This window comes from Taeniopygia guttata, chromosome 3, assembly GCF_048771995.1.
Source record: "Taeniopygia guttata chromosome 3, bTaeGut7.mat, whole genome shotgun sequence".
In the NCBI taxonomy this organism is placed as follows: domain Eukaryota; kingdom Metazoa; phylum Chordata; class Aves; order Passeriformes; family Estrildidae; genus Taeniopygia; species Taeniopygia guttata.
In genome coordinates this window covers 104069834-104094041 of record NC_133027.1, presented here as the reverse complement: position 1 = coordinate 104094041, position 24208 = coordinate 104069834, and the positions used below count along the sequence as shown (strand labels likewise).

The window sequence follows — 24208 nt, the reverse complement described above, 5'->3', positions numbered from 1 at the left end:
AGAGGAAATAAACAGCCAGTCTAAACCTATCTATTATAGCGCTGCTGCAACCAAAAAAGGAAAATTTTACTTTTGTACAATTAAATAATATGGGGTTCCAGTTGATACAATTTCTTCCTCTATCAATGTAATTAGCAACACGTTTTGGAATACTGTGGAAGTAAACTCCTGATTTTTCTCTCAAGTTCATTTAAAAATTTTGAAAAACATAGTACTGAAGGATTAATGTTGATGGCTGAAGTGGTGTTTCAGGTATAAGAGTTTTTCTGTTAAAAAGCATAGAAAATGTAGAAAATAAAAAGACATTTATTGTTCATATTATCAGTCACTATGTGCTATCCAGCACTGTGATTCCCAGGTAATTGTTTTCAAATCTTGTTTATCAATATGATCTGCCACAGAGATGAAGGAAGAATGCAGGGGGCTGCTCACAGAGAGGGGTTCTTTTGTAGCCTTGTAATTCTGAGATACCGGTCAAAGAAGTCAGTCACTTCAAAGAAGGTTCCCCCTTAGCCTCCCCCTTTTTAGCCATAAATCTTACTTCTAAGTATTTTGACTGTTTCAGTCTAGTGTTTAAGCCCACACAGTGGGCACTGGAAAATAATCCTTTAATACAGAAAGAAAAGTACCATTAGCTCATTTCCGGCAGCTATTCTGTATTTCAGATGAGGTGTTTTGCTCTCGAAACAAATGCAGTTATTCACAGGCTTTGGCTGTGTGATTTACATCAAGGCCTATATTCAGTAAAGATAACAGATTTGCTTTCTCCATGCATGTGCCCACAATATAATCCTCCTTTGATGCAACTTGAAGGAATTTTTTCAGCATTTTGTAGCATTGATGTTTTAATGCATTAAGTAGTGGAGAGGCTTTTTTCCGTGCAAGTTCAAAAGTTCATGTTATGATCTTGTGTGGAGTATCTACTTGTGTAACTAAATGTGCCTGGTTGTGGTTTGGGATTGACAATGTGCATGCTTTTTTAACTCTTTTTCTTCTCTCCCTCTCTTCTCTTGTTTCTTCACCCTATCTTTCTTGGTTCTCATAGCTTACCTGCAGCCACTTTTTCTCCTCTGCATTATCTCTGTTCATTACCTAATATGTGAATGGGACTAATTGAGCCTCTCCAGGAGAGTAGACCATTGTTCTAAATTTCAAGAAACTGAATGAAGTTTTATTCTTACAGCAATTCCTCAGGCATGGGTCTTACTTCACTTGGTGCCAGTCTTCTTACTGACATCAGTGGGATCAGGACTGGATTTTGTTCCTGTAAGGAGAGGGGCAGGTTGGCAGTTCACAGAATTCACAGAATGACTGGGTTGGAAGAGACCTTCAAGATCATTGAGTCCAACCCATGCCCTAACACCTCAACTAGACCATCCAGTCATTTTTTGAACATATCCAGGGACGGTGACTCCACCACCGCCCTGGGCAGTCCATTCCAGTACTTTGTCACTCTTTCTGTGAAAAGTTTTTTCATAATATCCAACCTATATTTCCCTTGACGCAGCTTGAGACTGTGTCCTCTGGTTCTGTCAGTTGCTGCCTGGTGAAAGAAACCAACATTGTTAAACATTTGAGATGTTGCAAATTCAGTGCTTCTTGTTGGTCTTTCCAGCAATTGTACATATTAACAAAACATTTTCTTTCCTGGTGGGCCAAGGAATCCAAGTATGTTGCAACCTCCTTACATGAAACAAATACTTTTTTTTTGACTTTTGCAAAAGTTGGAAGTAATGTGATGCATTTTAGAAATCCATAGTTATAACCCAGGTTTTCCCAGATTCTGTTTATTTGAAAGACTTTACAATCTTCCATGTATAGATAGATATATATTTTAAAAAATTAAGAAGAATGGAAGGTACACAAGAATACCACTAAGCAGAAATTGTAAAAATTCACTTGTATAAGCCATTTTAAAAATAGAAGAAAGGTGGGAGCAGAAATATCACACCTTTGTTAAATGCATGGGACCATATTTTGCTGCAGTAACACACCTTTCCAGCAGGATCTCAGCTGAGAGCAGCATTGTGGGAATCCAGGTAAGCAGCTTCCAGTCTCCATCTGACACCAGAACTGTGTAATGAGCTGCAGGTACATCTTTCAGTCTTATGAGCAGTGTGGCTATTTGCTTCCTAATCTCCAAGTGCTCTCTTGTAACTGCTCCATTGCAAAATCCCAGTACAGAAGTGAAACTGCAGCCACCTCTTGAGGATAGATATCTTCTCATTAAAGCAGGATAGGTGATGTTTGAACTTTTGTGTCTTTCTTTTTAATAAAGTTTTTATTGCATTATTAAAAATTATACACCAACTGGCACCAGTTTGTGCTAGTGGATGTTTAACTAGTGAGAATGCTCTGGGGTATATCATTTTACCCCCTATCTGATCCTTGGATCTGTTGGAGCTATTGATTCTGCTCTAAATGTTATCCTGTGTTTAGAACGTCTTAGTTTTACTCATGTCTTTCTTTGTAACATGACAGAATAATGAAACATGCTGTAAGAAGTTTTTTTGTGGTTTTTACTAAGCATATCATTCATTGTTTTTGTAATGTTTTTGCATGCCCATCAATCACATTTAGCAGGAAATGTAACCTCTTAAAAATCACTGTAGCTCCAGCAAGTCTGAAGGAGTTGAAAACCTTTAGAAAGCTAACTAACTAAGAGGAAAAGTAAATGGCACTGATACTATGTTGCTACTGATCATAGCCAGCAGAGTTAAAATAGGAAGAAAAGGTAAAGAATCCTGTCAAATATACTCAGACATTTTTAAGTCACTTGATTATAATGGATTTTAGCTAGTTGACCCTTTCAATAATGGTTAGGCTTTCCTGATCTTTGATTACTATGAAGTGTTCATTGAAAATTTAGGCTACAGGACCTTATGCCTTTTCTGAAGGGTAGCACTTGGAGACCAGTTATTGTACGAGGTCTAAAAGAAAGATGTGCCAAAATACCAGATTGCTGGTCTTGGTTTTGCTTCTCCTCTTCTGAATGGCTTGTCCCATGCAGAAAACATAATACACAGAGGTGTTGCAATATTAACTCCTCTTATAGACATTCAATTGCAGATTGTTGTATTTTGGGGGGGGGGGGGGGGGGAACAAAAAAACGAGTGCAATTTGAATCAACTGGTTATTTCACATAAAGCAATTTTGATTCAAACATAGCTTTGCAATACAGGAATAATGGGGATGTGTTCTGGGGACTCCTCTCCTTGGTGAGACCAGGAGCTTTCCTTGGGCTGTGATTTAACAAACTGCTCTCCAGACCTGACCAACTGCTTCAGTTAAGGCAAAATTGCTCTTAATTTTCCTTTTCTGAGCTGTGTGGTTCTTTTCTTCCCTCTGCCAGATGAGCTACTCTGGGTTCTGTTGTGAGTTGTCTAAACTCACTAAGCAAGCTGAAAAAGATCATATTCTCTTACTGAGTGAGGGAGGTGAAGTGGCTAAACCAGGAGGAGGTTCCAGCGGATTTTCAGAGCTGGCAGAAGACAAGTTGTAATGTGCTCTGGAATTAAGGGAGGGAGAAGATATCAGGGCCTCTCTATTTCTGGCAGAAGTGAGCTCTTAAATGAGATTGCCTCAGGTACAAAACTGAATCCTTGGACAGGTGCCATTCAGGCTCTTGGCTGTGTCTAATTTGAGGTCTTGCTGTAATAAGGTGTGAGAGGGTTGTAAATGGTTAACTGCTGTACCCTGCAGACCTAAACCCTGCCCTGACAGAGAGGTGGAGCTGCTGCAGATACCTGGCATAGACAGGCAGCATTTTCTATTTGGAAGGGAAAAGTACTGGAGTCTGGCATTTTGATTTGGTAGGTTGTTTTTGTTTTATTTTTTAACTTTAGAACACAGTGTTCTACAGGGGGAGTGGTAACTCCACATTTGTTACTGATATGATGTGGATTAAAACTGGCCAAAATGACAGTGCAATCGTCATGTAGGTATGTCACTTTATGCAGATGTTACTCCTAACTTGAATGCTTAGACTACCTCAAAAAGAGCCCTTCATCAGTAGTTGCCTTAGACCTTTTGAGTTGCTGTGGGTATTCTGGAGTGATAAGTAAGGAAGTAATGGATAAGGTGCTAATTTGCACTTTGGGAAGTTCACATCTTGTCTGCCATGGAAACCTTGTTGGACGCAGACTTGCTAGAACCTATAGAAATACTTGGTACCTGTGGACCTTGTCACAGAAGAGGACTTAGGTGCTGCCTGGCAGATTTGTAGCCACAAAATGGTGTGGGTGCACAAAAAAAAGGTGTGTTTGCACTAAAGTGTGGTACTTCAGCACGGGAGACAAGGAGGGAATAACAAGTGGTGCATGTACTAATCTCTGTGTGCTTCAGAATTATTGAGTATGTCCTCTTTTGGGTACTGCCACAAAGGAGAGGAAAGGGCAGAATTCTAACTGGTTTGAATTGAAATTGTTGTTTTGACTTTATTTAAATCTCTCTAGATGTTTTATATGGACTACTGAAACTAGAAACTGACCCAAGTTGGATACAGTGAAAACACACAACTTAGATTAAAAAAGATCTGTTACAGCAAAGGTGGATCTGATGGAGAACCCAAGTTTTCCTGGAAAGGGAAAGCTGTGATTGGATTGGGAAAGCAGAAATGCTAACTGAGATGGATTTTTGATCGTTTGATGACTCACAGTAGTGGTAACAGTAGCAATTGTCTTCTGAGTTCAGTGTCCCAGAGAAGCCTTGGCATCTGTCTGTGCATGCAAGTATGGGATCTCTAGATGCTTACAGACTCTAAAAGTTCCGCGTAGAATATTAGTTATAAAAATTAAATTAAATTGTATTTTGATTCCTTTTCCAGAATGTAGAGGTGAGAGTGTTAATGGTTTGATTACTATTTGGATTAGGGAAATATTTAAATTCCTGCCTGCAAGAATTTTTAAGGAGATTTAAATGCCTGAGGATGAGGCCTATGTTTCATCAGGGACTGTATAAACAAGTAATTGAAGACAGTGGCCTTGTGGCAGACTTGTTATTATGTAAGGGTTAAAATCCCCTTTCATCTGAGATAAATTTGACTTCTAGGAGGCTTTATGGGTCTTCCACCCATAATTGGGTGGGATACAGACACCTTGTTAGGCACAGAAATGTTCCTTGCTGTGCTCTACCTGCATGAAACTCTCCCCTGAGAGCACTCAAAGGACAGAAAGCTGTTTCATGGGGAGAGAGATCTCCTCCTGAAGACACAACTCAGCTAGGTGGAGATGAATTGTGTCAGACCTCATCTCCCATGCTGCTAAAAGAGTTATTTTTACTCTTCCCTAAAACTGCAGGCCAGCACACCACTTGCAGCTGCCCTGCCATGCTGTGGTCTCTGCCCAGCCCAGGGTTACATACTTCCCTTAGGTGTGCTGCTGCTCCTGCAGTGCCAGGAATGCTGGAGGGCTGCCAGGTGCTGTTGGTAAATACAGGCTGCAGTTTGCCATAATTGCTTTCTTCCTGGAGTCTCAGAAATTACATATAAAAGCAAACAAAGTGAAGGAAAACGTTTTGCTTTAAGTGCATTTTGTATCAGATGATATTTTTTCTTTGTTTTATGCTCCATAGAATGTAGTACAGTCTGTACCTGTTGTCTGTAATAGAGGAGAGAGTCACTTACTTGGAAATGTCCTGAGAGTTATATTGGCCCTAATTATTTATAAGCTTTTCTTCACTTCTGGCCTTCAGATAAATTTAACAAAGCAAGAGAATGCCCAGAGACTGGAGCAGTGCCCTTCACCTCACAAAGCAGCTTCTGCCTGATGGCCTCTTCTTCATGAACCACCAAGCAGCTCGGCTTACCTTACCTCACCAGTCTGTCTTTTAAAATTACTAGCAAACAAAAATATTGCCAGCCCCAGCTGACTTTGGGAGAACTAAGCAAAATTTTTTGTATTTCCAGCTTCTTTTGGTTTTAGGTTTGGAAAATGTGTAAAATACTACTTCATTCACTTTTTGTGTAGTAGTGATTTGACCTGATTTCACTGTAATGTCTCATTAAATATAAAAAACAACAAGAAAATTACTGGTTTGGAAAATCAAAAATTTTTATCTGTATCAGGTAATTTAAATTCATGGGGAGAGTTTCTGTTCTGTGCAGAAACTAACAAAGATTTCTTAAAAATCAGAAGCAATTCTGTGCTGTATATCACAGTGTGAATCTGATCTTGTTCTTCATGTTGGACTGGCCAGTGGAGAAGAGTAGTTGCTAATGTCACTAATAGGTAGTACTAAATGGATTAGCATTTCACCCCTAAACCATTATAGCTGTGTCAATTTAAAGATGTTTGTTTGGTCCCCAGCATTGTGCTTGCAAGATATTCTTGGTTGTATGAGTTATGCCTTTTATTCCCCCCCTTACCTTTTGATATATGAACAGCAGTATTCTATAACTGAGCAGTGGGGAATGATACCTCTTGAAACCCCTTCTATACAGAGAAGGATATTTTGCACAGAGAAGAGTGATGGAGGACTCCTCCTTTCGCCCTTGCAAGATGCAGTGGTGCTGTGGAGGAATCAAATACTGTTGGAGAGATCCACACCTCTGTGTCTGCTGCCTTTGCACAGACTGTTCTGGTAAAGCTTCCAGGCAAATAGAGATGTTTCTCTTCAGTCACACGTAGAGAAAGAGATAGGCAAGAGTGTCTTGAGCTGAGACTTAATGTGGTTTTCTTTAACCTATTTGCTAGTGAAGACTCTTAGGAGAACTTGCATTGTGCTTGGCATGAGACCATGGATTAAAGGTTTCGTTTTATTCTGTGTCAAATTTGGAATTTGTTTTTGTTCTTTATTGTGTTTTCCCATTTTTGGTCTTCCCCATTTCCACAGCCATTGACTTTATCCATATGTTTTTTTCAAGAAAATACCATAAAACGTCTGATTCCAATGTCTGTGATAGCAAAGGAACTGTTGTGTTGTTTAGTTTGCTCTTGGTCCGTTGAAGTAGGGAAATACAAATTTTTACCAAGAATCCACAAAGATATTCTATCTCTTTGCCTTTGAAGTGATGAAACTGCATTTAGGATACTTCTTTTTTTTTTTTTTTAGTAGCTGTTTTCTGAGGAAGGGTAGAAAGACTATAAGGTTTTGTGTGTGTTTTGTAGGCCTACAGAATATGTACTTTAAACATAAGGAATTTCCACTTAGCAGAATGTTTAAATTCCAAAGCTTATGCTCTAAGAACCTTGTTTAATTCAGCATACTTCTTAGAAGGAGCTTAATTTGCAAAGAGCAATTGATACACAAAAAAGAAAAAAGTACCCAAAGGAGCCCAGTGTAATTTCTCTTCAGAAAAATAAATTCTAAATAGAAAATGTTAGTTTTAAGATGTTGTGATTCCCTTTCACACCTGAAATACTCTTAATAGGAATCCTTTGATAACATTAGAACAAGTTCATTGTTATCTGATAAGATGTTTATAGGCTTGCATTAGTTTCACTGGTTGGTTTTGTTTTAAGTGGAAGAGTGAGTTTGAGGAGGGGAGTGTTGTGAATGCCTGCACAATTGGGATGATTTTGTTAGGGACATTGCTTCTCCCAGGCAACCTTATATGGGGAAAGGAGTTCTGTAAAGGAATAATCCTTCATTTGGAAGACCAAAACATTTCTGTCTCTCAATGGCATTTTTTTTCGGTCATCTACAAAATAACCATGGATAAAAAAGAATGCTCCTGATGCTTTTAAGATGATGCTAACAATGAGGAACCTAGTTTACCTTTAGGTGCCTGTAAGAGACTTGTCTTTGAGATCTTACTTAGTTACTTTAACAGAAAACCCAGTAAGAAATTGGTCATCCATCCAGAATATGTGTAAATACAAAACTCAGACCTCTGCACTGAATTGAGAATTAATAGTTTTTACAAGCTGGGGCAATCTGAGCTGGTTTTAAGCATTTCCAGCCTTGCCATCTCATTCAATTTTTTAACTGGAAAATAGTTTAAGTGTGACCTTTCATGTGAGTGACTTGTCATTGAGCATTCATATATATATATTTGAGTTACATGAAAGTGCATCCACACGAAGTGCATCCATTAACCCACTTGTACATCTGCACCTTGAGAAAATGGTGGCAGCTGATTGCCCTCAGCAGAATTAAGGGAAAACTCCTGTTTCTTTACAGCTTTTGAAAAGTGGGGAAATACTGGCCTTGTTTTCCTGAGTGTATGATACAACTTAGATCAATGTCCCATCCATGTTGAAATTTCTGGCATACGGGAGCTGATGGGCTGGTCCCAGAATAGCACGTTTGTACACTCGCCTTCTGGGATGGCTTGTCCAGCTGTAGCTGTACCTGGACAGCAGGGCCAAACACTTGGGGTTTTTTAATTAACATTTATTTCATCCTTAGGCTACTGCTAACTGTACAATTACTATACAGGGAATGGCTCGTGCTCTGCAAAGAAATATGTGCAACTGACAGTAATGAAAGAGAAAAGTCTCTTTAGAAATTGAATTAGCTAGCTAAAACTCTCCTTGTGTCAAACTTGAAATAATCTGGGAAGCCAGAGACTGAACAAAAATGCTGTCTTTGACAAGATGTAGTCCTCCACACCCTTTCCTCTCTGTAATTTTCTTTCATTCTTCCCACTTTCCAGATTCAGGCAGTAGTTTTGGATAGGTTGGTCAACAAGGTAGTTGGTGAGTAATTGGCCAGGGGTTAAAGCAGTAGCCTGTCCTGCATGGTTATTCTGAGGTCTGCAGCCACTCTCCTGAGCAGTGTTGGACAAACTGGTGAATGTTTGTTCCAACTCCTTTTATGCAGCTCTTGGGTAACATGTCCCTGCCTCATCAGATTGTTGTGAGGTTGTATTTATGTCTTTGATGGCTTCTGATGTTAGAGCAATGCAAGGTATAACAGCTCTCTCATGCAATTACCTGAAAATAATACATTATGTCTGTACCCATTAAAGCTAAAAATGGGAGATTAAACCACATCAGCTAATTTGATAGGTTTGTTTGCACATCAGTCACATAGCAGTGCTCCCTCTCAGTCTCTAGGCTTTTGTCTGGTGATGCTGGTAGACTACCAGGCTAGTCACACACCTAACCAGTAGTTTTCTGTTTGTGTGGGTTGTTTTTTTTTTTATTTGTTGTATTCGTGTTGCTCTAACTCCCTAATAAATGTCAAGTTATACTAGCTTTGGAAAATACACTTCATGTAAAAATGTGATAGTTGTTTTTCTAGTGTAATGATAAACACTGTAGTCAATTGGGCATCTTTTAATTATCTCCATAGCAACTAAATTCAGTAAAACCTGAAAATAACTGATTCATGCAGTTCTGTGCCAAGGGATACGTGTGGGCAATGTACTATCTGTTTGAAATGCCACACTCAGCTGATGCATTCAAGTGATGCATACTCTGCTGGCATTGCCTTCCCTTGCTTTTCTTAAGAAATAAGGAAATGAGATCTAGTTTTTCATTTGCAGTACTATTGGTCAAGAGAAATGGGCTCTTAAATGCCACCATTGGTGTTCCTCTACTTTTTGCTCCAGAATAGTCAAAGAAAAACAGGAAGACCTGGTAGCAAGTAATTTGCTATTTGCTTCATTCTTCTCGGCACATGGCAAGTGGCATTTTAGAGCTGGTCATGTCAGTGCAAATGCTTTCTTTTAGTTCATCTTGAACCTGCTCTTAACTAAACTTTTTTGGTGTGTTTCGCTTTAAAAGAAGTGGTTCTTGTAGGTGAGGATCATACATCTTAAATGTCATTACTCCTGTATCTCTAGTTCTTCTGTTTCCCTTGTGTTTTGGCTCAGCAGTTGCATATGTCCCTGATAAATTTTAGGAGTACTAGTTAGAAACAATATCTAGAATATGTGTTCTCTTCCTCCCACTCGGTGTTGCCCTGGTCTCTGGCAGTCGCGTTCGTGCCATTACTCATTCCACTTAGGAGGGTTCGGAGCTGGAAGCCAGCAAAACGCGAGGGATCGCCTCGGAGGAGGCTCCTCTGAAATGGTTCGGATGCTTCTTGCTTTTCATATGCATATTTTAGGTTTGATTTTTTCGGAGGTGCTGAGTGCCTGCATTTCCTGCGGACCTGCAGCCAGCCTTTCTTCTTTCAAGATCGCACCTCTTTTCAAAGCCTCTATTCCTTAGGTTTTTGAACGAGTTCTCAAAGCTGGCCCGAGGGCATGAAAACTCAAGATTATGTTATAGACCCCTGTGGTGGGGGTAATGGTGGGAGAGTTAGCACCTCTGGATGAGTGCCCCGTAGAGTTGCTGTTTGTACTGAGCCTCTCAAAGGACGGCTTTGCAATTAAATCCGTGCTTTAAATTCAGCGCCAAAACAGTATTTTGGAAGATTTCTTGTATAAGGTATTCGTTTGGGATATGTAGTAAGTGCCTGGCAATCCTGTGTGTGGAGGTGTTTATTTCATGGTTTTAAATGTGACTCTTAAACTTTTTTTTTTTTTTTTTTTTCCCGCTTAACTTCGGGAACATCTTATTTCACACTTCTTTCTACTTACATGTGTGTGTTTTGCAGGAACCCCTCGGAGCTTGCCCCAGGAATGGACAGCTACCTCCGTGTCTGGAGGAGAGTAGTGCCAGCTGAAGACGCCTTGGAGGGGAGCGGCCAAGTGTGCTGATAGCTGTGGGAAGAGCCCGGGGAAGGGGCGACCCTGCTGGCTCCCAGCCATGCCTTTCGGGCTGAAACTGCGGCGGACCAGGCGCTACAACGTCCTGAGCAAGAACTGCTTTGTGACCAGGATCCGTCTGCTGGACAGCAACGTGATCGAGTGCACCCTGTCCGTGGAGAGCACGGGGCAGGAGTGCCTGGAAGCTGTCGCTCAGAGGCTGGAATTACGCGAGGTAAGGGTAGCCCGGGAAGGACCATCTGTCACTGCCTAATTGGGCACATTTTTAGCTCAGGCAGTCTGTGCGTTTGAGTCATGTTGTTCTCGGGGCTGGCCAGATATGATCAGCAGCTGGAGCTTGGACAAACATACTCTGATTGCATGAAAAACCGACCTTCGGGGCTTTGGGCTGTTGCTCATCCATCATAGCTCTGAGAGCTCTTTGTAACACGAAGTTTCTTTTCTTAGAAAGCCACGAGTGTTACTTTTTGAGCTGGGATGCCAAAGGACAAGTTACAGTAACTTTTTTCTGAATGTAGCCCTGGTTTCAGGACACTGATGCTGAGTTATGTAATGGGAAAGGAGACTACTGGCTTTTAAACATCTGCCTTCATGTAAATACTCTTGTTACTATAAAACTAAAGTAGGCAACAGTAACAATTGTGTTTTGCTAGTAACACTTGGAGGATGGTGGGTTTTCTCTTCCTCTTGCTTTTGTTTAATATTTCACATCTGAAATCCTAAAAGGTTTTTTCTACATTCCCAGTGCTTCTGGAAATGTTGAAGAAAGCAGTTTCTATTCAAGACTGAAATCTTTAGTTTTCTACTTCTTGCGGCAGTTTATTGTTTAAGTGTTGAATCCTTTATAGAAATACCTCTCCAGTGTACCTGGCACAGGTGAACTGACTGACTTTTCTTACCTTCTCTATGTGTATCCTACATGCTTCTAGACTTCTGCAAATCATAAATAGAAAACCATTGCCTGGAAGTTGCTATGTTATCATCTGGCTGTCCTGGCTGATACTGTCTGTAAACACAGCTGGGAAATTAAAAATCTTTCAGTGTCTTATGCAGCTTGTCCATGGTAGTGGGGTCAGCTGGAAGGTAGTATACAAATAACTACAATATCTGAAAACTAAACAAAAATTCTTTCTTATTCTTTTTTTATAATGATAAAGAATGGGAGAAGAATCTCATTCTATGTGTGCCTGTCCAGAACAGTCTGGGGAATATGCAGGCAGGAATAGGGCAGAGGGACTATTGCTCGTGTTTTTCATAATTGGGTAGGGGTTTTTTTTTTGTTTTGTTTTTTGGTTTGGTGTTTGTTTGTTTTAGCATGAATTTTAGTAGGATGATCTTCCCCTCCCCCCCCCCCCCCCGCCTTTACTTACAGAGATGAAGATTTATCAATAAATAACTTTTCCTTTCTTTTTTCTTGCTGTTGGTGATGCCCCAGCATGTCCTTAGGGAAGAACCTAACTTCTCTCTTTCCTTCCAATGCAGAAAGCATTGAAATGAATGAAGTGATTCTCCTCATGTTCCTTGTGAGCTTATCTAGTTGGTGTGGCAGAAGTCTGGGGCCTCCTGATTCTCTCTGGAGGTCCACCTGCATTTGCAAACAATAGCTCTGTCAGCGGGTTAGTCTTCTTTTCCACACAGCATTTTGTGATTTCAGAACATGTTTTGTTCCACTTTGTTCCAAAAGTTTCCAAAATTTTCCAGAGAGATGAAATTAGACAGTAAATTTGCAAAAGAAGCTCTTTTGGTCCATGTTCAGTTCTGTGGGGGTTTTCTATTGCTTTGGGTTTTTTTAATTTTCAAAATTATTTCTGTCATGCAAAAAGAAATATGTCAGCACAAAAAGTCTATGTTTCAAGATAAAAAAATATTTTAACAACATAGAAGAGAATGCTTTGATGTTGTTGGAACGCATTCCCTTTCTTTCATCACCCTCCCTACTTTTTTTTCTAAACAAGGTTTTGGCATCGTTGAACTGGTTTTGTAAAGTTCAGATTTCAACAGTGCAGCATTTTTTGACAGAAGTGGGTGTTTTGGTTTTTTTTTTTTTTTTTAAGGAGAGAATTACCTACCTCTTTCAACTCTGAGAGGGTCTCCCTGTATCTTCTTTTGCTCCTTGGATGAGGAATAATTGGAGCTGGCAAACTTGGAGGTGCCTGGTGCTGTTCTTTCTTTCAGACCCCAAATTTAATTTTTCTGCCCCTGTTCATAAAGACGATGATGTAATTTGATGACTGTACCCTTTCCTCTCTATGGTTTACCATAGTTTTTGAGCTCACTGTTGACCCAAATTCTACAGAAGGGTCAAAAATATTTTCACAAAGCTCAAATTTCTACAAGATTTGTGCAACTGGATAGCTGAGTAGAGAAGCCTGTTAAGTATACCTTAGGCATGCTTTTTACCTGAGCCAAAAATCCTTGCAAGCATTCGTATCAGAGACAGACTCTTAAAATTCCCTGAATGCAGCAAAAACTGCAGCTGGCATGTATGCCATTTCTTAGAAATCCTGATTTGCAATCTGTGATGTACAAGTAAGGATAAGCCAACCTTCATTAAGTCCCATGCTAACAAAACAGTGCTAAAATCCTGTTTGTCTCCTCCATGCAGTCTCAGGTAATACCTCAGTTTGGTCTTATGTTCAAATAAATCCCAGGTGTACCACAACTTTTACCTTCAAGTTAGGAATGCATCCATATCTCACTCAATCCAATTTCTTAGAAATAAACAAACTGTCCAATCCCTTCCTGCTGAAAAGTAAAACTCTGAGATTTTGCCTTGTGAGGGACTGTCGATCATACCACACATGACTGAAAAACAGTATCTGGTGGATTATGCATATTTCTATTTGATCTCTGGGGAATGCAACTCCCTGCCTGACTGACTCAGGGTTCAGGAATAGGTCAATAGAAAGTGGAGCCATGTAACTACTGTAAAATCTGGTTTTATCCTTTTCAGCAAAGCTCTTGACAAAGTATCAAGTCGTCTACTTGAACAGTTACCAGTTCCAATAAAATTAGCTCTTATTCCAGCATTATGTAAGAGGTAAAGACAAGAAGAGGGGAGGAAGGGAGAGGAAAGACAAGGTCAAGAATGTAATTTTATAATCTTGTATGTATGTGCACATATTATAGAAAGGATTTTTTCCCCAATAAAATGGCATTTTCCCATTCCACTTCCAAACTAAGTGAACCTGCTTGCAGTAGCCAAGTAATCTGTACAAATCTGTTGGGAGTCTTCATGTTTCTTTTTTTTTTTTTTCCTTTTAAGTTCACTTTCTAACATGTTAAAATGTTGAAAGGTGCTATGCTATGATGTATTGTAAGTGGGGGAGAGGGCAAAAAGGTTCTTTCCAACCAAAATTATTCTTGTGAGCCAATTTTCACAATGGTATGTCCATCACTGTGATCCTATAAGCCTCAAACCAAAGCAGGAGGTTGGTGAGCTGAGCACCACAAGCAGATACTATCCACTGTGCAGAGGTGGCCTTTTGCTGCTGTTCTGACCTTCACTTTAGTGGCCCAGAAGGTGCTTTTTTCTTTTAGGCACAACTGAAACCTGGGGTTTTGCAGACAGATTGCCTCCAAGCGTGGCTTGGTTTGACTCATCTTGCCAACAAAGCCAAGATGGAGTTCAGTCAGTGCTTGGACAAAAGACCTTCTATGAATAAGTGGCTGCTGTAAATAGCACCTCTCCCTCTGTTCTAGTGCCCTGGCATAGCAGGGCTTAATATTTTTTTGCCTGAAGAAGCTGGAACTTCATCTCTTTCTTAAGGATAAATATTTAGTTGTCCAGTTAACCAGATGCTTTAACAAACACTGAGCTGGGCTTGATGAATCTTTTAGAATGACATTTGCTGATTTAGTAATATTCTGTCATCTCCTGAGAGTGACAATTCTACTTGTTTGGCCCAGCATAAAGGCAGGGGTAGTTCTGGACTTGGGAGGATAATTAAGGCCAAGTTCAAAACAAATATGTTTCCTTCTGAACTGGCAGCTATAATGTCACCTATTTTAAGACTTTCCAGTGCAGTTTTTGTATGTCTGGTGTTGCGACTCACTGTATTTTGTGAATCACCTTTTCATTCGGGCACCCAGGTGCTCTGGTTCTTGTTTGCTGCTTTAGCAGATGACCACAGCTCCTGGAGGAGTGTAAACCAATTTCCTTGTACCACATATGAAGTCATGTGTGGTAGGTGAGACAAATTTTAAAACCTCTAGGGTAAAATGTGTTACTTCAGAGCCTGACAGCTGTAGGCATCGATACTGATTCCATGGAAATCTGAGTGAAGTCAGTGGTTCACTTTGTAGAGATAGACAAACAGACCAGCTTTTGGAATCAACTTAGTTTTCAATCAGCTGCTTATAGAAGATCTCATTTTTTTATAACCTCAACTAATTTTTGGGGTGCTTTGTGGACTGGACAGCATGGCTTGACTTGCCTTCTGGAGAGCCAAGCCAAGTGCCTTCTCATAGCATGCTGAAATTGATGGTCCAGCCATTTCCAGTTCCACATTCTTCTGTTCCTTTTTAGGGATTACTGATATTCCTCAACAGGAGGGTCTCTTCAGGTGTGCATGGTAGTGGCCACAGGAGTCCTCAACTGTAGGTTCTTAAAAAACACATTACATTTTTAAGAAGTGAAGTTGCTGACAACAGGGACCTGTTGTTCAAATAACTGTGTGGATTATCTCTCATTTTTGACATGAATTCTGATCTGTTATCAGTTCATGTGCTTCAGCTGCAATACCTTGATCCTCTCCAGGCTGCTTTCCAGGAAAACAGCTGTCTTCTAGTTGTGCAAAATGTGTGCTGCCATGTTTGCTCCACAGTACCTGCTCTAATCTAGAAGCTTCAACACTGTGTTTCATTTACTTCTTGTTCCTTGGAATTGCTTCTTGATTTGGTACTTGAAGAACCTTTCTACTGTAGCAAATCTAAACTTGTGCTGTCTCCCAGCCCTCACTCGAAGGGGAGGGTCTGTGCTCATTTGGGCTGTTTCACTGCAACACCTTAATTCCTTGAATAACTCTTCTAGACTTCAGAGTCCAATTCTTCTTTGTTAGTAGGTGTTTTAAAGTACTTCACACTTCAAATTTGGGTTCTAGGTGTTGTGAATGTTTACTTTTTCAAGTAACATGGAAGCTCTGTTTTTGCATCTCCACACTGTTTTTTGCTGAGGATTAGCTTCCCTGCAGTGATTTTCAAGTGTGTTAAAGGAATTCCCTTAGAGGTGGTAAAATCACTGCTTTTTTCTGCCTTCACATTAATTCCTTTTCTCTGTTGCCTCCACTGTCCCTCCCACCTTCATTTTAATCTAATTACTACCATGATGAACTCATCAGAAAGAACCTTTTATCCACTGGTGACTACAAAGGGAGAGTAGAACTATATCAGGGAACATTTGTGAGGTTAGTTTTGTTTGAAGTTTATCCTGTGGGAGACGCTGACTACTTGATTTATTTGTGCCCTAGATAGGTAGATGGATTGATTGATTGACTGATTTATTGAAGATACCTTTAATTTCTAGGAGGAAATACTACAAAAGAACAAGTTTGCTTCACTGTACCAGACTGAGCAGTGCTCAAGCTGTTTGCTAGGCTTAAATGAGGAATCAAGTTGAATTAGTTATCACCTTAGTTAAATGCTAGTCTGGATTTTGTCCAAAGTTGAAAAAATGTATGTAATGAGACCCTAAAGTAAGTACACCTGTGCTCCCATTCAGAGTCTTGCATGATTGTCTCTTGCATGCCCTCAGCTATAAAATAATTGGAGCAGTGTTTCCCCCGCTGGTTTGTTGCCATTTGTAAACATTTAAAATTTTTGGTATTCTATTACTTGTCCTTGTGTTGTGTGCTAAGTCCTACCAGCATGAAACAGGCTGTTCATGGTGGATTTTGCAAAGTTTAACATCTGCAATTTGTCTGCTACAGTGTTTTTCACTTTTTCTTCAGATCTGTAGTTATAGTACTTGATGGTGAAGTGCTTTTCAATAAAATCCTTCATGATGGATTGGCTATTCTTCAGCTGCTTTATTGCCACTTTGTAGCTCTAGTTCTGAGTGCTGTTCTGTGTTAATTCCTCTTCACCAGCAGCAGTCCCACGTGGCTCATACAGTAGCTGCTGCAGCCATTGAGATTTGCACTGGGCAGGAAACAGCTGAGGTTTCCAACCTGGTATTTCTGTAGAGCCTAGAGCAAACAACTTGTGTGCGATATGCGTGTTCTAAGTGTCTACTTGTCCCTCATAAAACCTTCTGAGTGTGTTAAAAAAAAAAGAAGAGTGAACAATTCTGTGTTGGGTAAATAGTTCTGGTATTGGTGGATATATTTTAACATATGCATGTGGGTTTGCTTTATTTTTTTTTTCTAGTTGGAAGAGTCCTTGTCCTTCGTGTGCAGTGGGCCCGATCCAAAGTCTCATGAAGCCTTTGCACTTTAATTCAGGCTTAGTGTTTGCTGTCTGTTCACAAAGCACAGGTGTCCCTTTAGAAAACACTCGGGCACTTTCTGTAAATCATTTATGTCACCTGTGCTGCAGTGTCAGGTAGACCTCTTCAATATGCATTTGAGAGAGATGGTAGGAGGCAGGTAGTGCACTGTGAAATATATTGCAATATTAATTTGTCGTTGTCTTCAAAATGTCCCACAAAAAAAGGGCAGTAAAAAAGAAATTACTCTGATTTTGCATATGGAAAAATGTACACAATGACAGCTGTTCTTATTTGCATTTGTGACATTGTGTGAGTGATCTAGCTGGCAAAGGTAAACTGACACTCATATGTTTCTTTATCTAGACTCACTACTTCGGCCTTTGGTTTCTCAGCAAGAACCAGCAAGACCGCTGGGTTGAACTGGAAAAGCCTCTGAAGAAGCAGCTGGACAAATTTGCCAATGAGCCTTTGCTTTTCTTTGGGGTGATGTTCTATGTGCCCAGTGTTTCCCGACTGCAGCAGGAGGTAACAAGGTATGTGCTTCCCTCTGTTCACAGTATTGTGATAGAGCTGGGAGAGAATGGGACTGTGATAGAGCATCTGAGAGAAGCAGTTGCTCTGTTTCTGGCATTCAGTATTTGCTCAGGTGTCATCTGGTTATTTCCTTTCCTGATGATTGCCCAAATGGGAAAAAATTGGAGAAGTCACCATTTGATTATGTCTGCTTGGGAAGAAGGAAAAAAAAAAATCTGTCTCACTGAATGATTGTGCATGACCAAGTGCAGGGAAAAAATTGGAGTAATAGTTATATGACTAAAAATCTGACATCAGTTTTAAAAAGGACCATGGTGACCATGTTTTTTCTTCTGTAACTTTCTACTGATGAAAAGGAAGCCACAAAGAAACTCTATATAGAGTTTTAGTTTATGATTTTTAAGCCTACGTGTGCTTTGGTGAAAATGAACTTTGGCATTTTTTCCCCAAGTTTTGCTCATCCCACTCTTGATTTTCCCTTATGCTTCACAAAAAGATTAAAACTGTTAAGAGGGCATTAGTCCTTTAATTATGATCAGGGCGTACCTTTGCAAACAACTTCAGTGGGAATTACTCTTTTATTCAGAGCCCTGTGCTGCATTTGTAACAGTACAACTGTTTTGAGGGGCTATTTTTGTAAAACCACATCACTGTGTGGTTTTTGCACATCTGTGCTGTATTGAAATTTAATAATACAAAAAAGAGAGTGAGGAGAAAAAAGCCCACCTCACCTAAAAAGGGGTGGAATTGTTTTCTTTTTAACCAGAATTATTTCATTTATCTCGTCTGAGCAAAGTTGTGCCAGCAGAACTGAAGGTAAAGCCTGGAATAAGTGGGTGAAGGCATCAGGGTGGCAGAAGCCTTGCCACTGGAAAAAACCTGCTGTTGCTAGAATTCACCAACTGGTCATAATAGCTAGAAAAATATATATAAATAGTGAAGAAAGAATGGCCCTAATTCTAGAAGGCGTGCAAGATATGAAGCAATTTCTTATATTGCAGATTGTGTATTTTAAAGGATCTTTATTTGACACTGAGCTGGGGAGTTGGCGTTGGTAGGATGTGAAAAAGTTGTGTCTTGAAATGGCAGCTGTCAAGCCATCCCTTGACTACTGCGTGTGCTGAAGTCTTGCCAAAGAGTGGGATAAAAACATCATAAAACTTCAATTTCTCTGAGAACAGACCAAACAGTGATGCTTGTCTGTATCTGTGTGTTCCTCCTTTGTACGCGCTGGGAGAGGGAAGCCTCAGTACCTTTTCCTTCAGAATGATTTTAGCGTGCAGACGGAATGTCTGAAATGTTGTGTTGCTCAATTTGTCAGCCCAATCCTGGCCTAGCTGTGTACAAGGAAGAAGCATTGTAGCTACTTGGATGCTATTATCTCTTCAAGCTGCAGCCTGCAGTGCTGATTGCTCATTCATAGCTCACCTGCCGAGGTATATTTGCTCATTCTGCCCAGGCTGGTAATAACAAAGCATTTCAGTGACAATTGAACTTCACAGCACTCTCAATTGGAGTGGCTGCTGAATTGTTTTTCTTTCTGAAGTGATTGATAGCATAAGCTGTAGAGTCTTATAAGTGCCTTTCTAAAGGTTTGTAGCAAAGCCAGCAATTTACTGAATTTAAGATATAGAATAGCCCGTTAAGATTTATTTGTTTGTTTCATGGAGTGGAATTGCTGCTCTGTAGATGGTGTGATGGCAGCAAACCTTCAACTGTGCAATAGGTAGATTGATGTTTGAGGCAATGGTGGGGACCTGGAGGATTCTTCTAAAACAACTGGCAGAGAAAGTCTTTGTTTAAAACCTGATTAGATGCACAGATGGATGTGGGCTTATAGAGTTTTTTGTGGGTTTTTTTTTTTTTGTCTCTTGGTAAATTGATTCAACATTTGCTTTTATTTTGTTAGTGGCTGCTTCTAGGATTAGACTTGATCATGATATTACATGTGATGTTGAGGTAGGCACTGGACTCACCCACTCAGTGCCTGTGTATTTGACTTATATTTAGGTACAAATGACAAATCTGTCTGAAATGTAGAACTTGTGATGAGACACTTCATCCCTTTCTGGGAGGCTGCAGAACCACCACAAACAAACCCAACCCCAAAACACAACCACCACCAAAGGCCAAAGATGCAGAGGTGGTGACAGTACTGCCAGCAGTTGACCTGTCACCTTTGTAACCTTCTCCGAGTGGAAACATTTCCAGCCCTGAACTTGCCTGGCTGTGTTTGGAGTTGGAGGTGAAACCCATCTCTCAGCAGCAAGCTTTTAGTTAATTGTAGACTCCAGGGTTTCCAGGGTTGATTAATATTCCTTGAAGATGATGAAGTCTTATGAGAATGCTTCAGCAAATACTGACATAATGCACAAGTATTCAAAAACTAGGGAGTTGGTTTCCTGAGCTGGTTTACTCTGCCTCTGAGCTGTAGGATTATAGACTTGATAGCTGGTTTTGAAAAAAATTGTCGCCAAATTGAATATTCCTTCCTGTTTCCAGTGACTGCAACCTCCTGTGCCTCACATACTGTCATTGCAAAAAGGGAAAATGATGCAAATATTTTAGACTCTGTTGGCTGAGAAGGAGCATTACTTAGGGTGTTGGTCACTGAGTCTGAGGTAGTGTTCCTTAATAATTTTGTTTGAAAGATCATCTGAAATATCTCTTCAAAACAATATGTGTACCATTTTGTGTTTCACTGTTCTTTGGTGGTTGGGACCAACAGGAAGAATCCTGGTACCAACATTACAGTATTTATAAAATTAAAACTCCTTTACATCTTATCATTACTACTGGAGGTAGAATATGCTAATTATGCCTCCAGGCCCCTGGATTTTAACTGCCTGCAGGTTTTGGTAGTGGTCAGGAGCTCGTTGTGGTTTCTCTGGTAACCTTCTGTATTGGCAAGCCAAGTGTGGAGGCAGAAGTAAAGGTGAGTAACACTGCTCCAAGAACTGTGTTCCAGTGCTGGACAGACTTGATGGAAACCTGCCCACATGTGCCATGCTGGGAAAGGGGTGGAATAGCAGTGCAGTGAGAAGTCAGTGCTGTCCCTCACAGGGTGGGAAGGACAGATGATTTAATGAAGTCAAACACAAGCAGCAGTTGCAGAGTGGTTGAGGCTGGAAGGTATCTCTGGAGATTGCTCAGAGCGAGGTCAACCAGGGGAGATCGCTCTAGGACCATTTCCCATTGGGTATGGAATATATTAATGGAAGGAGAGATTCCACACTTACTCTGGGAAATCTTTTCAGCCACCCTTGCAATAAAGAAGGGGGTTTATGTTTAGGTGTGCCATGTATTTCAGTTTGTGCTCAAGTGACCCCATAATTTCACATTGTTCGTTGATGCTGAGTGGGTGAGTGGGTTACTGGGCTGGCCATGTAACTGGTTATTTAGGACCTGCAGAGCTGCAGGCACCTGCCATATAAACACAAGTACTGCCATGTCTTCATTTGGGATGGATACCTGTAGTTAATTTGTAAGAGGTGTTTCTGATAACATGAGAGCCTGTGGTAAAGAAAATGAAAAGACAAGTCTGCCAGAGCAGTTTATTTAGCTCTTAAGCTCTTAGAAGCCAACCTCTGAGACCTGAAAGAAAAGATGAAGCAAAGAGTACTCTGGGAAGCACATTAATTGTTTTAGTAGGTCACATCTGATTGTGGCTTGCAGCTCTTTCCTTCTTTGCTACAAGAGTGACATTTGCTTGAAGATTAAAATATTAGTGGTGTAGAGGTTTTTTTCTCTTTGAATGAAGTTAATCACTGGGACAGGGTAAGAAGCACCTGCAGGACATTGTCAGTCTTGTTCAATTCGTGGTTTTGAATGCAAATACTGGGGCTACTCAGGGCAGTCATGTTTCCTGACCTGTGATGGAGGCTTCCCAAGGATGTCCCAGGGAAACACAGAAAGCAGACACCAGTTGTAGAGTACCTGTTTTTTGTTTCTGGTAGTGACCATGACATAAATATTATTGCTATGCCTTACTTTCATATACTTGTACTCTTGGCATTAAGCCTTCTCTTAGGAAAGCTATTTCCTACATTTTAGACCTCTTATTTCTCTATCCTTTCTACTCTGTTTCTTTTCTCTTGAATTGAGCCTCCCATCTGTATATATTCCCTATTCTAATCCTGCCTCTTCCAAGCTCTCAGTGACTCCAGCATCTCCCTGGCCACTGGTCATGGCATTCTGCTGGTCCCCAGTCCCACAGATGTTTTCCATTTTCACAGATTAATTAGAACTCCATGAGAATTCCTTAAATTGTCAGTAGGAGTTTTCACCATGTTATGATCTCTACAATTTGAAAATTTCTAGAAGAATTTGTGATAAACAGAATTAAAAAACCAAAACAAGCAAACAACAACAAAAAAAACCCCTCTTCAGACTCAATGGCAGTTATAGCAGGAGTAATTTGGGTGGGAGTATGGGGATTGGCACATTAGCAAAAAGCATTTTTCATGGAAGGCTACTTAGACAACCTCTTTTTAGTCATCCAGCTGTTCTCAGTGAGCAGCCATCGCAGATGGAGATGCTGTGTGTGCTTTTGGCATATTTAAAGCACCTGGGATCTGCATACTGTCTGATATAAAGCAGTCTTTGTGATGCCCTGTAGAGTAGATATTTGCATAGATTAGACATATAAATCTGCCTTTTATTTTCTGCTAACTCCTCAGAGAGGAGGCATCCTTTCAAGCATTTATTTAAAAAAAAGTCTTTGTACAGTGTCTAAAGTAAACAAGCTTGCTTTCACTGTGCTCTTGTTCCAAAAACAGAGAACCCACACACTCTTGTGGCTTTCTGAAAATGTGGGTGCGATGCTGCTTTCTGCACAATTATCAGCCAATCCAGGGCCTTTTTCTTTCTCCCCTTCCCACAGTTCTAAGGGAAAACTGAAGTCACATTTTGCTCCTCAGGGTACCTCTTTCTTAGCGGGTGATACTGCTGTGCCTCCTGTGAAGGAATAAAGGTGTGCTTTTGGTCTGGTTTTCTTTTTTCTTTCCTGGAAGAAGTTTTCAACATCTTACTAGGTGCTCTGTATTTACTCAGTAGTATCCAGTGGCTTTTGTGCTATTGAAGAGTGGGACACAATTCTGGGAAGTGAGAGCAGCTCCCGGTGTGGCTGCCCCCATGGAGCTGGGCTCCCGTGCTGCTCTGCATGGTAGGTCTGGCATGCACAGCTCTGTAGGGAGGGACATGTTCCAGCACCTGCAGTGTGCTGCACTGGGCTTCTGCCCCAAGTTCAGCTGTCAGCTCTGCCTTTCCCCAGAAGAACGTGCAGTACAGCTTTCCTGTGAAAGGAAGCAGTGTTTGGAATGGGATGGCTGCACCTGCAAAGTGTGGGAATAAATGTGTTTGCAGGTGGAAAATTAGAGACTCCCAGGCCTCTTCTCTGGATGGTCTGTGAAAATTCAGCCTCAAACTAACCATCTTTTAACTAAGTGAATATTTATTTCCCTGATATATTGCTGCCATACACTTTTCTTCACTATTTCTTGTAGCTGGTCTTTTGTTTAAGGAAATATTTCTTCTTCACTGTTCCCAGCCTTTCCCTTTCTTTGTTCTTCTATGAGTGTTAGTTGACGACCTTTTAAGCAGAAGCTTTTCTAATGCATAAAGAGGTACAGATTCCTAGGATTATATGAATTTTTAAATTATGTGAGTATAAAGTAGAGGGGAAAAATTAGTGTTTGAGTGCTTAATATTTACAGGGAAAAATGTTTTCACAAATCTGTTTTTAAAAAAACTGGATTTTTTGCCTTCCCTCAAAAAAGTCCTTGTTAGATGTTTTGCCTACTTGAGCTTATCTTTGCTTTTAGTCTGCTGTGCTTTTCTTTCTTTTTTTTTTTAAAGCTAAAGTTTCACATCCTCCTGTGTAGCTAGCTTTTAATACAAGTCCAATCAGCTGCAGATTTCCACCAGTCCCTGCAGTCTTTTCTGCTAGTTACTACTCCTTACACTGTGCTTTTAATTTCTGTGTTAAGGCTGGATATCACATATCCTCCTGTGCCAGCCTGGTTTTGTGGCAAGCTCAGTGAAGTGGAACTCTTTTGGCTGTTAAGGATGTAACATTTACATGTGACAAGTCCATGAGGCTGCTTTGCTTTTCATGGTTGGTCACACCTGCAGCTTGTGGCTGCAGAAGTCTCTGTGTGTACTTTTGAGCTCATGGTAGTTGGTTTGGCTTCATTGTCCAAAATAATTATTTTGAATATCACACTGTGCTGGAAAAAACAGCACACTGTGTACAATCAGATTTGGTCCAGACATCCTGGACTGTGCTTGCCTGAAGTGAGGACTGTGACCAATTGTGTGGCTGTGCTTGTTACTACACCACAGAAAGACCTATAGGATTTGTTAAAATGCCAATGGTTCTCAAAAATGTATGGACATGTAACAAATTTTTGATGAAAATACAGAAAAATAGCATACAGGATGGGAGGAAAAAAGAGATGCCTGTTTTAGTTGAGTGGATTTGTAAATGAGAGAGAACGGAGTGATACATGGCAAATGAGAAGGTGGAGTGTTTAAAACAAAAAAAGTCCAGAGTTGGTCTTTTACACCTGGAGATTTAAGTCAGAATGTAACCCTTAAATGTTCCTGGTGTGTAAGAGTGGAAAAAAATTTAGTTTTCAGGCAGCAGA

General features: G+C 40.4%; 1 protein-coding gene across 2 annotated transcripts in view; it reads left to right on the top strand.

Moving 5' to 3' along the window:
• Positions 1-24208, top strand: part of PTPN14 (protein tyrosine phosphatase non-receptor type 14) — a 111389-nt gene that overhangs the window by 29324 nt on the left and 57857 nt on the right. Inside the window, exons 1-3 of one of the 2 annotated variants that reach the window (XM_030269113.4) lie at positions 9154-10319; positions 10489-10814; positions 17391-17560. In XM_030269113.4, the coding sequence (XP_030124973.1) occupies positions 10641-10814; positions 17391-17560 (344 nt within the window). In that variant the 5' untranslated portion in view covers positions 9154-10319; positions 10489-10640. Of the gene's footprint in view, positions 1-9153; positions 10320-10488; positions 10815-17390; positions 17561-24208 lie in introns of those variants that run through there. The other variant, XM_004175101.6, reaches the window with a different exon arrangement.